At 42.3% G+C, this 14,278-nt stretch overlaps 1 protein-coding gene across 4 annotated transcripts in view; it reads left to right on the top strand.

The window, feature by feature from the left end:
- Positions 1–12,707, top strand: part of egfra (epidermal growth factor receptor a (erythroblastic leukemia viral (v-erb-b) oncogene homolog, avian)) — a 359,425-nt gene extending 346,718 nt beyond the window's left edge. For 3 of the 4 annotated variants that reach the window (XM_041183260.1, XM_041183263.1, XM_041183262.1), the window contains 2 exons: positions 7,264–7,372; positions 7,797–9,074. In XM_041183260.1, the coding sequence (XP_041039194.1) occupies positions 7,264–7,372; positions 7,797–8,182 (495 nt within the window). In that variant the 3' untranslated portion in view covers positions 8,183–9,074. Of the gene's footprint in view, positions 1–7,263; positions 7,373–7,796; positions 9,075–9,802 lie in introns of those variants that run through there. The other variant, XM_041183261.1, reaches the window with a different exon arrangement.
- Positions 12,708–14,278: the final 1,571 nt, after the last annotated feature.

Genomic DNA, 14,278 nt, shown 5'->3' with positions numbered 1-14,278 from the left:
GCTGGAAGCAAGTCACAAGCCAGCAAAGCCACAGTTTAAGAGGAAACATGACAACTCCTTTCAGTTAACCTGCAGAACTAAGAATCTCCAAATCCATGGCTCAACTCTCAAAGTCAACTCTACCGGAATCATCTAACTTAATGGACACAACGTTAAAACAACATTTCACCACCTACTCCTCACAGACAAGCCAAAAGGCTGATTCATATAGCATTTTTTTAAGACCTTTATTTCTGCGCTCACTTCTCACCGCTTATCTCTGTGTATGTGTGGTGTGTTTTTATTATTTATTATTATTTTATTATTTTTTCTCGCATTATAGTAACTAATAAAATCACTTTTTTTTACTCAAGAAAGCTTGGTTAAATTAGCTCCTTTTAAAACATAAATACATTTGGACTGGGAAAAGGTATTCACGAGGGAAGGGATCCTTTTTAAACTAACATTGTTGCGACCAACCGAGGGGGTTGAATAAAAAATGGTAGCCAGTTCATCCCCCCTCAGTTGAGAGCATAACAATTTGGGGGATCTCATCCAGGATTATAACAAATTGGAGGAACCTCACCCAGGGACCTGTCGTAACACATTGGCGGACCGGTGCTGGAATTGTTGCCAAAGACGAAATGAAAGAATTAGAGTGGGGAAAGCAAACTCTTCTTTTGAAGCCAATTTTTAAAAACTGCAAAAAGGCTTTCTTGAGTCTGTACTGCTAAAGTGTAGAAATGTCCACATTTGACACCAGTGCTTTTCTAGGAGAATTAGGTCCCTCAAACAGTTAAAAGATTTAGTGAGGCACTTAGGATTAGAATTTCGTCTGAAATCTTAAAAAGGGTGTCAACGGTCTACAAGTGGAAATTGAGGATGATGAAACGGATAGAGTAGCGGTAGAGAGATTAAAATTGGAGCAGTGGAAATTAGAATTTCAGGAACAAGAGAGAGGAAAGACAGGAAAGGGCAGGGGAGAGAAAAGAGAGAATTTCAGGACAGAGATTGGGAAATGGAGTTTAAGCTAAAACAGCTCGACATCAGGGGCTTTTGACCAGTGGGCACAGGCACTTAATACAGAAGCCACTTATGAAAGCTTCCATGAAATAATTCTCTTTGGGGAGTTTAAAAACTCCATACACTTCCCAATAAGAACGCCCCTAGAGGAACAGAGGGTAACAGGGACCAGGCAGGCAGCCACACTGGCTGATGATTATGGACTGATCCACAAACCCTTGTTCCAGAAGACATCCTTCTTCCCCCCCCCCCCAGTCAACTGGAAAGCATAGAGGTGGAGAGGGCAATAGGAAACTGAGCACCCATGGGAGAGAGGGAAATGCTGGGGGTCCTCCTCAGGACAGAAAGGGTGGTGCTGAGATGAAAAGTGAGGCCGAGAAGTCTGTGTGTTTTAACTGCTGAAAGATGGGGCACCTCTGGGTCGATTGCTGGAGGCTACAGGACAAACCAGTGGGATTTATCAGGGCACATACACCCAGTGCAGAGAATGGGAGTCAGTCAGAGAGCATAGCAGACCAGAATATGGCTCTGACTGTGGCTGTGAATCCCTATAGAGGCACTCCTGAGTGTCGGATGAGGTTAACCAAATTCCTGAGGCTTACAATGATTTTCTACCCTCAGGAAGGGTGGCCACATTTCCCCAGGGTGAGGCTAGTAAGCCTGTAGTGATACTGAGGGATACAGGGGCCAGCCAAACTCTACTGCTGGGAAAAGGCATGACCACCCCACTAGAGTGTAGTAAATGCTAAGGTGTTGGTAAAGGGGATTGAAGGAGGGTACATGCCCATTCCCTTATACTGGGTGCATCTGGAGTGTGACCTTGTATCAGGACCAGTGACAATGGGCGTCGTCCCCAGTTTGCCTGAGAACTAAGTCAACCTGCTCTTTGGCAATGACCTGCAGGAACAAAGGTGATAGTACCCCCAGTGGTCTCAGAGAAGTACACTGAGGTCAGGGAGACAGAATAGCTGCGGGAGAAAGTGCCTGGCGTTTTACCTGGCTGTGTGGTAACACAGTCTATAACTAGACAAGCTCCACAGTTGAAAAGGAAACAGGACAACTCTTTTCAGCTAACCTACAGAGCCAAGAATCTCCAAATCCACGGCTCAACTGTCAAAGTTAGCTCTACCGGAATCATCTAACTTAATGGCTGCAGCATTTTGCCAAGCCAAAAGAATGATTCATATAGTTTTTTCTTAACCTTTATTTCTGGACTCACTTCTGATTTCTAATCTGTGTGTCTGGGCCATAACTTCCGACTAGTGTTGGAAAGTGCTGGCCTGCAGGAATTAGAAGAAATAACTACATCCCTACCTGCCTTTGAAACTTACACTGACACTTCTGTTCGCTGGAGATGCTTGGGTCGGCATCAAAAGTCTCCTCGCAGGCCCCAGCAAAGCCTAGTTCCAGTGGACTCCAGGAGACCACGCCCCCTTTTTTACAGCACTTGCTGCCATAAAGCAGATAAATTTAAAGTGGCAGGGAGATTGACAGGTCAGTTCCAGGGGGGTCGTGGGAGAAGGGTCAAGGGGGGAGAGGTAGTCCAAGGTCTGGGGACGCCATGGGGGGCGGGGGGGGTTCAAGGCCTGAGGTGTCATGGGAGCAGGGGGTGTCCAAGGTCTGGGGCTTCATAGGCAGGGGTGTCTGAGGTCCGGGGGAGGGTTATGGGGGTGGTTTCTGAGGGTCGGGAGGGCTGGTGGGTGGCAGTTGGAGGGTCAGGGGCCTGATGGGTAGGAGTTGGAGGCTCGGGGTGTCAGAATTCTGGGGCAGTTTGTGGGTTCCAAGGCCAGGATCGGGGCGGGGAGGTCAGATGTCCATGGGGGTGTGTGGGTCCGGGGTCTCGGTGTGGGTGGGGAGAGTCAGCGGTCAGGGGGTGTTGGATGTCGCAGGGTGTCGGAGGTCAGGAGTATCAGAGGTCGGGGGGGGGTGGGGTGGTGTAGGGGATCAGAGGTATCCACAAGGGAATGGATCCTTTTTAAACTAACCTTGTTGCGACCAACCGAGGGGCTTGAATAAAGAAGGAGAGCCAGTTCATCCCTCCTTAACTGGGAGCATAACAACATGGGCTACCTCATTCAGGGTCATAGCAAATTAGGGGACCTCGTCCAGGAACCCGTCATAACACTGGAGAGAAGTCAAGGGACCTAAGACAGGAGGAGGTAGGGCGGAGTTAGACTATGGACAAATATGAAAGCTAGTACAAGGATTTTGAAGTCAGTTTATGGTGGTGAGGAACCTATTGAAGCTGGCAGATAATGAAGATGTTGAACATGCAAAACTTTGTGCTGAATATTTCCTTCCCTTGGATATGGGTTTGGAGCCGGGAATGCCAGAAAAGTAGCAGAAAAACTCATCAGTTTGGTGGCCGACGCTGTCCCGCCTCAATGCTGATTTTCCAGGGCCGGGCTACCACAGAAATTGGCAGCCCACTCCATGGAGACAGGCAGGCACTGAAGCCAATTAAGGCACCAATCCAATGCCTCAACTTTCCCAGTGTCACACAGGCCTCCGGTGTGTTCGAAGACCGACAACGATGCAGAAGTGCCACTCACTGGAAGGTCGGCCGGCTATGAGTTTCGAATTAATTGGCAGCTCTCTGCAGTCGCAGTTCTCAGGAATGACTGTAGGCACTCTTCTGGAGGGTCAGCTCTCCATCCTGGGGTTTCTTACAGTACTTTGCCATCTTTCTCACCAATGAAGAGAGAGGACCTCTCTTGATCAGTCTACTCCCAGACACTCCTGCAAGCCCTACTACTGGGCCTCCCACTTCCCTGACCCTAAGGACAGTGAATGCGAAGGCAGCCAGTTAGTAAGCCGTTGAATGTTGTTCCAGCCGATGCACTGAGTGGGCTCAGGACCCCCATTTGGTCCCAACGGTGGTGTCCAACACCCACGGGGAAAATTCAACCCTTTGTGTGGATAAGAGCCAGGGTGTTGCATGAGTTATAACTTGAGTGAGGGTGGGGCAAGTTAGCTAAGAAAGGTGGTGGCAAAAGCAAAATACTGCAGATGCTGAAAACCTGAAATAAAAACAGAAAATGCTCAGCAGGTCTCTGTGAAGAGAGAAAGCTGTCCTGATGAAAGGTCATCAATCTGAAACATTAATTCTGTTTCAAGAAAGATGATAGTCCAAGTTGTGCATTGGGGTTTGGTTTGTTGGCAGTAAGAGAGGAGAGGAGAATGACAATGGTTGCAGTGCCCAAGACAGATCCATAGTCTCATCATAAATCATTGACTTTCACCAGCAACAACAACAATTTTTATTTATATGGCCTCTTCAATGTAATAAAATGTTCCCAGGGTACTTTACAGGAGCTTTCACTAAGTAACATTTGATACTGAGCCATATATGGTGATATTAGGGCAGATGGCCAAAATTGGTCAAAGAGTTAGGTTTTAAGGAATGTCTTAAAGAAGGAAAGAGAGACGGCGAGTTCTTGGAAGGGAATTCTACAGATTAGAGCCTTGGCGGTTGAAGGCGCATTCAGCAATGGTGGAGCAATTAAAATAGGGATGTTCAAGAAGCCAAGATTAAAGGAGTGCAGATATTTCAGAGGATTGTGGGACTGGGGGAAATTACAGAAATGGAGAGGGGTGAGGCCATGGAGGGATTTGCAAACAAGGATGAGAATTTTAAAATCATTCCTTAAGTAGGAGCCAGTGTAGGTCAGAGAGAACAGAGGTTATGAGTGCAGGGGATTTGATGAGTGTAAGATCACAGACGGCACAGTTTTGGATGATCTTCAGTTTATGGAGGGTGGAATGTGCGAGAGCCTTCAGGGGTGCAATGGAATAGTCACGTCTAGAGGTAGCTAAGATATGAATGAGGGTTTCGGCAGCAGAGGAACTGTGGCCGCTGAAAGAAATGATGTTAGGACTGGTGTGAAAGTATGGTCAGAAGTTCATCTCAAGGCCAAGGTTATGTCTCAGCTGCCAGAGAAAAGATGGAGTCAGAAATGAAGCAGAGAAAATTAGAATGAATTTTCAAAGAAACATTAATTAGCGTCAAGTAAATAGCACCACTACACCACTTATTTCTTTCATTCCCTGATTAATGGAGGATCCAGCAGTTTGTAACACTTGGCGCATCTCTTTGGGAAAAATGCAGAAATGTATTTTTTTCTCTGTGCTGCAGGTGTGTTGAATTAATTTGTTTCTATTTTAATGAAATACAAACTGGTAGACTTTTACAAATCATTGTTCTTGAACTTTTATAAATTAGCTTTGGAAAGTAAGAGCAACCCTTTCTAGTTCCAACATTTAACTGGTCAAAGCATTTGTTACTCATCCAAACTGACTCTCTATTACTTTGGAGCTGCAATGTTACTATTTCTATGATATTTGAGTTGCTATATTAATGAAGTTTTATCAAAGGGAAGCTAATCAATTATACTGTTCATAACATTAAGGGGAAGCAATGGCGTAGTGGTATTGTCGCTGGACTAGTAATCCAGAGACCCAGCATAATGCTCTGATTTACAGTCACAATCCAATTACCCCAGCTGGAAACTGCTCACATCTGGATATCTGGCTGCACTGTCATGCCTGCTACAATTGATTAGACTGTCACCATTCACAGTACAAGAAGAATGACCATTTGGGTGAGGTGCCTAGGAAAACTGCTCACAACTGTGGGACTGTACCTCATCCGAAAGCAGTGCCTTCAGGAAAGGAAGGGAGAATATTACTGGAGAAAATACTTGCAGTATTTGTCATGGGTCCAGTCGTTAGGAATTACCTCAAGGGTTCTCCTGATCAACTGCTTTACCTTCGACAGCAGATCGGCACAGACCTTTTGTCATGTCTATTCTGAGGTTTCCATCGATTGAGAATCACCAAGGAAAGTCCCACCAATTAATTTTTTACAGCTTTGAAACTGAATTAAACCTTTGAATGGACTCTGAGCAGCTCAGTCAGGTTTCCATTTTTACTGCAGTGCGTGCTTAAAGAGAAGTAAATAATATAGTTCATAATTGAACTACACTAAATAATTTTATTGACTAAAGATAAAGCTATACAGAACCTGTTCGCCTTAGCAAAGAAAATAAATTTGTTTGAAACTGAGTACAAATTAATATCAGATGTGCTGTATCATGCATCTGTCATAGGGAAAATGTTAGAAGTTATTATTGAAGACATTATAGCAGGACACTTAGAAAAATTCAAGGTAATCAGGCAGAGTCAGCATGGGGCCTCAACTTTTTACAGTTTGTGTAAATGACTTGGATGAAGGGACCGAAGGTATGGTTGCTAAATTTGCTGATGATACAAAGATAGGTAGGAAAGTAAGCTGTGAAGCGGACAAAAGGAGGCTACAAAGGGATAAAGATAGGTTAAGTGAGTGGGCAAAAATCCAGCGAATGGAGCACAATGTGGGCAAATGTGAAATTGTCCATTTTGCAGAAAGAATAAAAAACGCATTATCTAAATGGCAAGAAATTGGAGAGCTCTGAGATGCAGAGGGATCTGGGTGTCCTAGGGCATGAAGCGCAAAAGGTTAGTCTGCAGACACAGCAAGTAGTTAGGAAAGCTAATAGAATGTTATCATTTATTGCGAGGAGAATTGAGTACAAAATTAGAGAGGTTATACTTCAGTTATTGGTGAGACCACATTTGGAGTATTGTGTACAGTATTGGTCTCCTTATTTAAGGAAGCATGTAAATGCGTTGGAAGCAGTTCAGAGAAGGTTTACTACACTAATACCTGGAATGAGTGGATTATCTTATGAGGAAAGGCTGGACAGGCTAGGCTTGTATCCACTGGAATATAGAAGAGATGACTTGATTGAAACATATAAGATCTGATGGGTCTTTTGACAGGGTGGATGTGTGGAGAGGATGTTTCTTCATGTGGGAGAATCTAGAACTCCATTTAAATCAGAGATGAGGAAAAGTTTTTTCTCTGAGGGTCATGAACCCTCTTCCTCAAAAGGTGATGGAAACAGAGCCTTTGAATACTTTTAAGGCAGATAGATAGATCTTTGTTCAGCAAAAGGATGAGATTATTGAGAGTAGGCGGGAATGTGGAGCTGAGGTTACAATCAGATCAGCCATGATCCTATTGAATGGTGGAGCAGGCCGAGTGGTCTATTCCTGCTCCTAATTTGTACGTTCATTTGTTCTTAAGAGAAGCTGAAAATGTGATGTGGCAATTCATTCTAACATGGCTTAGTGTCTGCCAGAAATTTAAAATTCTCAGTTGTGAAAGGCAAATCAACAATTCCATTATGTTTTCTTCCCTTTTTATTGTTAAATATGCAGCATCAAGGAATGCCTAAGAGAGAAGACAGTGAAATTTTACGCTATAGTTCTGATCCAACAATACCCCTTGATGATGTTGATATTAATGGATGTTTCCAACCAGCCCCAGGTCTGTGCAACTAATACTATGATATTGTTCTCTTTTGACGCTTGAACTAAATTATAAGCAATGAATAAATTTGTGACTTATACTAGTTTCATACCATCGTTTTATACATTGGGGAAAATGCAGTGGCCAGATGTACTCTGCAATTAGATTTTTGATCAAGGCTATTCATACAGTTGCTCACCAGGATAAAAACACCTCAACTGAACAATTCATCAGGATAAAATGTGATCTTATTAAAAATTATATGTTTGTCAATGTAGGTTTTTAAGCTGTTGTCTCTTGTTTATAGGATATAAAATTCATCAGAAAACCTGCCCAAAATTTGACATGTTCCTCTCACCTGCTCACATTTATGTAACAAGAAGAAATGAATGTTATTTTCAGTGGCTTATTTTGTTAACATGTTTTCCTTTTTGTTTTATAGAATACATCAACCAAATTAAAAGAAACCCACTTCCTAATAACTTGAGAAACCCAGTCTCTGATATGGAAAACCCAGGCTACCAAGACCTTCTTATGCCTCTCAGTCCTGCTACTGATTCTCATTATTTGAACTCATTCCCTGATGCAGGGAAGAACCCAGAGTATGTGAATGCCTCTGAACCCAGTAGCAAAGTGGGGCTTGAGCATCTGAATCACTGGGACGGGAATATAACCCACAATGTGAACCTGGACAATCCTGAATACCAGCAGAACGTTTTTCCGAAACACACGAAGGTGAATGGTCACATTATTAATACTGCAGCTGAGAATCCAGAGTACCTTGGTGTTGCAGTGCCACCCACAGGTCAAAAAAGTTCTGTAGTATGACATGGGCCGGCAGACTATTCCACACCAGCTGATGACCCAATTGCATGGTGACTCTTAGGTGCAACTATGCTAAAGTACAGTTACAAATATTTCCATGGAGCGGTCTGGGAAGAAGAGACAATGTGAATATTTCCTCCTAACTAAAGCAAGTCATTAAGATAGTACTGGTGATGGAACTTTACTCTGACAATTTAAATTAGGTTTAAGCAACCTAGAAATGAAATAGATTGTAGTTTTTCTTCAGTAGCATTCCAGTTTTGTTTTCTATCACTAAATTACACTTTTGATATGTGCAGATAATGTGTATAATTTTAGGTGGAATCAGTCTTGGCTCAAATTTCAGATACTGACGCATTCTGTCAGGTTTTGTTTCATAATGTCCCCCTCCATGTAGCTGAACATATTCTTCTCATCACAACACCTGCATATTTATAACATATAAGTAATTTAGGCTTTTCAAAACTGATTTAAAAAAGCTTCTAAAAACTGTTTTCTTAGACAAAGAAAGCATTAAATATAGTAACCAAGCAATATGTATGGTTATGTGATATAAATCTTAATATCCAGGTAAAATGGCTATCATTTGGAGAAGTAACAAAGATGGTCAAAGTGCAAGATGAGCAAAGTACCAGTGATGTGTTTCCCAGAATGTTACATAAGTAATTCCTCCTGTTGATTTGCTTAGACTGTATCTTCAGACTGAAACTAAGGCCAGAATTTTGACCTTGGTGGGCAGGTGGGCAGCCAAACTCTGCTGCCAAAACGAGGCCGGCTGCCATTTTATGTGGGCTGGCCAATTAAGGTCTGCCCAGCGGCCTGCCTGTGCGGGTGGGAGTGGGATTCCCCATCTGTCAAAGTGCGCTCTTTCACACATGCACATGAAAGAGCGCGCTGCTCCCTGAGGCTAAGTGCTGTCTCGGGGAGAGCGCTGAATGTTTAAAAAACTTTAAAAATAGAAAAAGAAAAACACTATGAACATGTCCGCCTCATGTGACAATGTCACACGAGATGGGACATGTTAATAAATATGAGTGAAACTTTAATAAACTTTTTAAAAACTCATCCTGCCAATGGATGAGGTTTTATCCGTTTTCAGAAGCCCGTTGGGGCTCCTGGCCTGCCCGCCAGCCTTAAGGTTGGACAGGCAGGTCTTTCAATGAGCTTTTAATGATCCTGTCAGTGGCCTCAATTGGCCATTGACAGGTTGGCGGGCGAACAGCTGATTTCGCTGTCCACCCGCCTTCCTAAAAATTTAAATGGACCGGGGTGATGTCGGGGGTTCCTCCCGACACCATCCCGTGTCATTTTCCCGTCGGCAAGCGGGCCCCACCCCCAAATTGCCGACAGGAAAATTCTGGCCTAAACCTTACAATGTTTCAATTTACTTGCCCTCTTACTTATCCTTCAATCAAACATGGGGTGAACTTAATTTTATTAATGATTCAATTTGCTTTACCCAAATCTTAGCTATAGCTGTGATTAAGTGCAATATTAATCTTCTCCTGTTTTACCGCTCATTTGGTATGTCCCCTCCACCCTTCCTCTCTCTCGGAAAGAAATAAAAACAACTATCCTTGTAGCCTGCACTAGCTTAACCCAATATTCCATTTCACATTGCAGAGTCATGATTGGGGATAAAGTTCTGAAATGTAGCAGTTAATCATCATTGAGATGAAACCAAATTTTATTCATACAGAACAAGCAAAATACTGCAGTTGCTGAAAATCTGAAATAAAAACAGAAAATGCTGGAAACATTCTGCAGGTCAGTCAATATCTGTAGAGAGGAAGATAATATTAACCAACCTCACAGACCTCGTGACCTTTCATCAGAACCTCTATCTCCTTCCCTCTTCTCTCCACAGATGCTGCCTGTCCTATTGAGTACTTCCGCTGTGTTCTGCTTTTTTTCATAAGTATCCCTTTTTACAATATAATACGACAAATCTGTAAGATGTAAATTAGATTGGAACTAAACGTAAAGAGTTTAAATTTCAACTATTTTTAAGCTAACTCATTATTTATTTTACCATTAATTCAATGATACATTCCTTCTCAACCTCATATTTGAGTATCTTTGTTGATCACCTTCCCTCAAAAAACTTAAAATAAAGGACAAGATTCCATATCCACTTTGTTACCACAGGCTAGCATTAGTGCCAGAATTAAGGCCTGTCACTGGTGAGACAGAGGGTCCAAACTTAACTGGTACCATTTTCTTAAAATCTGTAACTTTTAAAGACAATGTATTTATCATCACTAGATTATGTAGCAGTTTTTCCCTATGAAAATGACACACACCTGAAACAGGGATGCTCAAAATGACAGAATGGGGCAGAGCAGAATTGAACATTTCTCCCCCTAGGTCAGAAGTGCACCAGTTGCTAATTGCAATAATTATGTACGTCCTCTTTTTTGCCCTCTAACTTCTCAGATAAACATTCCAATCTAGGTGATTTGTGCACCTGATATCAACACTCTGCAGTTGTTGCAGAATGTTGCTTGGAGACAAATAAGAGACCATTTTAAATGCATTTGTTGATATGAGCAGCAGGAATTCTCCTTTAATTATGGGCACTTGCTAAATGATTCTTAGTAACAGGTACATGCATGATGAGCTAAATGGTCTCCTTCTGTGCTGTATCATTCCATGACTTTGTGAACAGTGAGACTAATGATCTTCCCATCTTCAATAACATCAGAATATTCAAATAATAGTGCCAGGATGGAAATTGTCAAAATTTAACATTTATATGTGAACAATTCAAAATTTTGGGCCTCAATAAGCTTTTCCCCCCATGTTCCCACAATAATCTACCCCTTCAGGAGCCTCTTCCTTTTACCAAGTTCCACAGCAACCTGCACTAATTTTCATTTTTCCCACAAATAATCTACATCCTCCCATTCATTTTGTCTCCCAGATCTAAATTTCCCTATACTCTCTTCATCAAACTCTATACTTTAACTGAAACCTCAACTCCATTCTACATTATCCTTCAAATAATCTTTTTCATCTCAACAGAAGACATTCTGGTCATGGGTAAAGAAAACTTAATTCCCATCCAGCCTCTGTGTTTACCAATTTCGGCAAGTTTACTTCAAAGCTGAAATTTATTTTCTTCTCTGTAAATGACTTTTCTTGGTCATTTTCCATCACATTGCCGCTGAGAAGGCAAGCATGCAGACGACTGCCTCTATTTCTTATAACCAGCTGCTTGGAAGTGCCACAGACCTCTCAGTTGTGGCTGCAGGGTGTCACATGGCTCAAGTTGGAATTGAGCAGAATGGGATCAATGGGTGGAATTTACTGAGCTCCCCTGAGGCGAGTTTGGAGGCAGAGGGCCATTTAATTGGGTGGGAGGATGTCAGGTGGGGACCCCACCTCCTTCCCACCTCCATCCTGATTATATCTGGGGCGGGAAGGCAAGGCTTACCACCTTGACGTCAATTGAGGCCTTTAAGGATTCAATTAATGCCCACTTAAGGGCTGCATCTCACCACTGCTGGTATCCAGCCTGTGGTGGGTGTTGTAGTGCCACTTGGGAGACCAAAAAGCAAACCCCGTCATGTTTGCTTATGGACTCCCAGATAGGGTCCCTCATTGTCAGGCACACTGTGTCTGATTGTGAGAAAAGGGCGGCCTGCTGAGAGCCAGTCCCTGCCCTTTCTTCTGATTTCCCCTGCCTCCACTACCCGTCCAATGCTTTATCTTCCGCTGATCCATGGTGCTGTGTTGAACATTCCCAATGCAGTACCCAGAGCTGAACTTTCTTTTGTGACCTTCCTAATTTCCAGTTCTATCTTCAGCTATTCCTAACTAATTTAAAATGATGCATTAATGCACCACTTCTACGTGTTAATAAATTTGATTAAGATAGGGTATTGCTTCTGAAGTATGGAAGACGGCTGAGTTATATGGATGAAGGATAATAGAAATGAGGGTAACTAAAAATGTGTTTTAACAATATGGATATGTACCTTTTTTAAATTATGTACATTTTTGCAGACAAATGTTGCTGAGATTTAGTAATTTAAAAAAAGAATTGTTGATGTGATGCACTATTTGTATAAAAGTAAAATCCCGTCTTTTTATATGATGTATTGATAATAGAAAACATTATATGCTTATATGTATATTGTGCTCCAAAAGAAAAATGAAATGCATGCCACTGTGTAAACATTTTTAATCACTTGTCAAATATTTTGATTGCTTCTTTGAGACAAGACAGACATTTACGATTTTAAGCACATTAACTTTGAGGTTCTGTTTGAATTAACAGAAATCTCATCACAGTTACTTAAAGCAATAGGTTATTCTGGTCTTTCTGTAGGTGAGCATCACCATGGATCACTGCCAATCCAATATCACCTGTATTTACCATTATACAAGCTCTTAGCATAAAAACCAATTACATGCTGTATTTACAGGACAATTTCATTTTTGCATGTATATATTTTACCAGATTTATTTCTTTTCCACAGAAATATGAAACCACTAGCTCATGAAATAAAAGGGTTGTGAAACATCATGGACTCAGCTTGGCTTGATTTGATTTTTTCGTTACTATTTGATTTTGTAACACTTTTCTTGCCTGCAGTTCAAGCTATTTTTTAATGTCAACCGCAATAATTGAAACAAAAAGCTAGGGCAGTTAATACTGGAACAGACAGGTTAAGGTGAAAAGTGTGCAAAAACGATGGGCAGAATCTTTAGGTCGGCCAATTAGTGTATTAAAGTTGTAATTGTCTCTGATTTTTCATGGTCCGTCCAACCTTACAATTGGTGGACAGGCGAATCAGCCAGGCAGACATTGTATTTTTCATGAAACCTCATTCAAGAGCAGGATGAGGTTTCTGATATTAAATTAAAAAAAATAAAAATCTATGAACAGCATTTTTATCGATACTTGGACATTTTTCTCCTGAATTTAAAAACTTTATTTAATTGTTTTCAAGTCTTCAGCTCCCTGAGGCAGCTCTCTGCTTTCATTCAGCGCTCGCCCGCACTTATGTTAGCATCCTGTCGGCGCCCTCCTTCCACCCCCACCCTGGCAGCGCCGAGCATTTCAACGCCCACTTCACACTGGCTAGCCGTTAATCGGTCCGGGGCCAAACGTGGTCTGCGGTCCGTTCCCCGGCCTATCCTGGACCCGCCAATGCGCCCACACACCGACCTAAAAATTCTGAGTTTTAAGAAATATTGTTTTGGAAATGGAATAAGTGGGCGTGTGCTTGTTGTCATCTGTCTGATCATCCTTTTTTTGGATACGGGCATCACATTAGCCTATTTCCTATCTATGGTGACCTACCCAGTATCCATTTACTCTCTCAGATGACTGTCAGTGCCTCACCAATTTGCCCCTCATGAATTGGTACTTTGGGATAAATATCATATATCATTGGGAATTTATTTGTTTTGAGCCCATCTAGCTTGTCCAGGATTTCCATGTCATTTAACTACTTTACATGGGATATCTTTGTTTGACAAGGGCAGTTTTGTCCATGCCTTCCCCTACAAATCACTGGAACAAATATTCATTCAGAATTTTTGCTTATGTTAATCCTCAGTTTCAAAGCCATTTGCAACTATTATGATTTTCATCCCTCCACTGACTGCCCTCCTACCTTTCAGATATTACAGGGAAATTATGGTTATACTTAATCTCAGCTGATAGTTTATATTCTGTGAGTTTTTTTCCAGGTTTCTCTTTGGCCTTCTGATCACCCTTTTAACATGTTTCTGCATTTTCACGTGTTCACCTCGGTGTGATCCTTCTCCCTGCTCTCTCTAAGATTTATCGGGCAGAATTTTTCCCACGTCAGGTGGGCTTAGCGGGAGCGGGTGGGGGCAGTCAGGAACCCGACTGCCGTGGGCGATTGGGTGTGCACCGCCATTTTACGCAGGCGGGCCACTGAAGGCACACCCAGCATACTACACGAGCGGTAACGTGCTACCTGTACGGGGGTGGGGAGGAGGGAGAGTCGGGGCCAACGCTCTTTCGTGCACATGCGCTTCAATCTCGCTGAGGGTCACAGATGCCTCAGGGAGGTTGAAGCGCTTTTGAAAATAAAGTCAATAAAAATTTAATGAAATGTG

The sequence above is a fragment of the Carcharodon carcharias genome, chromosome 3 (genome assembly GCF_017639515.1).
Source record: "Carcharodon carcharias isolate sCarCar2 chromosome 3, sCarCar2.pri, whole genome shotgun sequence".
NCBI lineage: Eukaryota > Metazoa > Chordata > Chondrichthyes > Lamniformes > Lamnidae > Carcharodon > Carcharodon carcharias.
The sequence above is the reverse complement of the archived record's forward strand: the minus strand, read 5'-3'. Positions and strand labels throughout refer to the sequence as shown.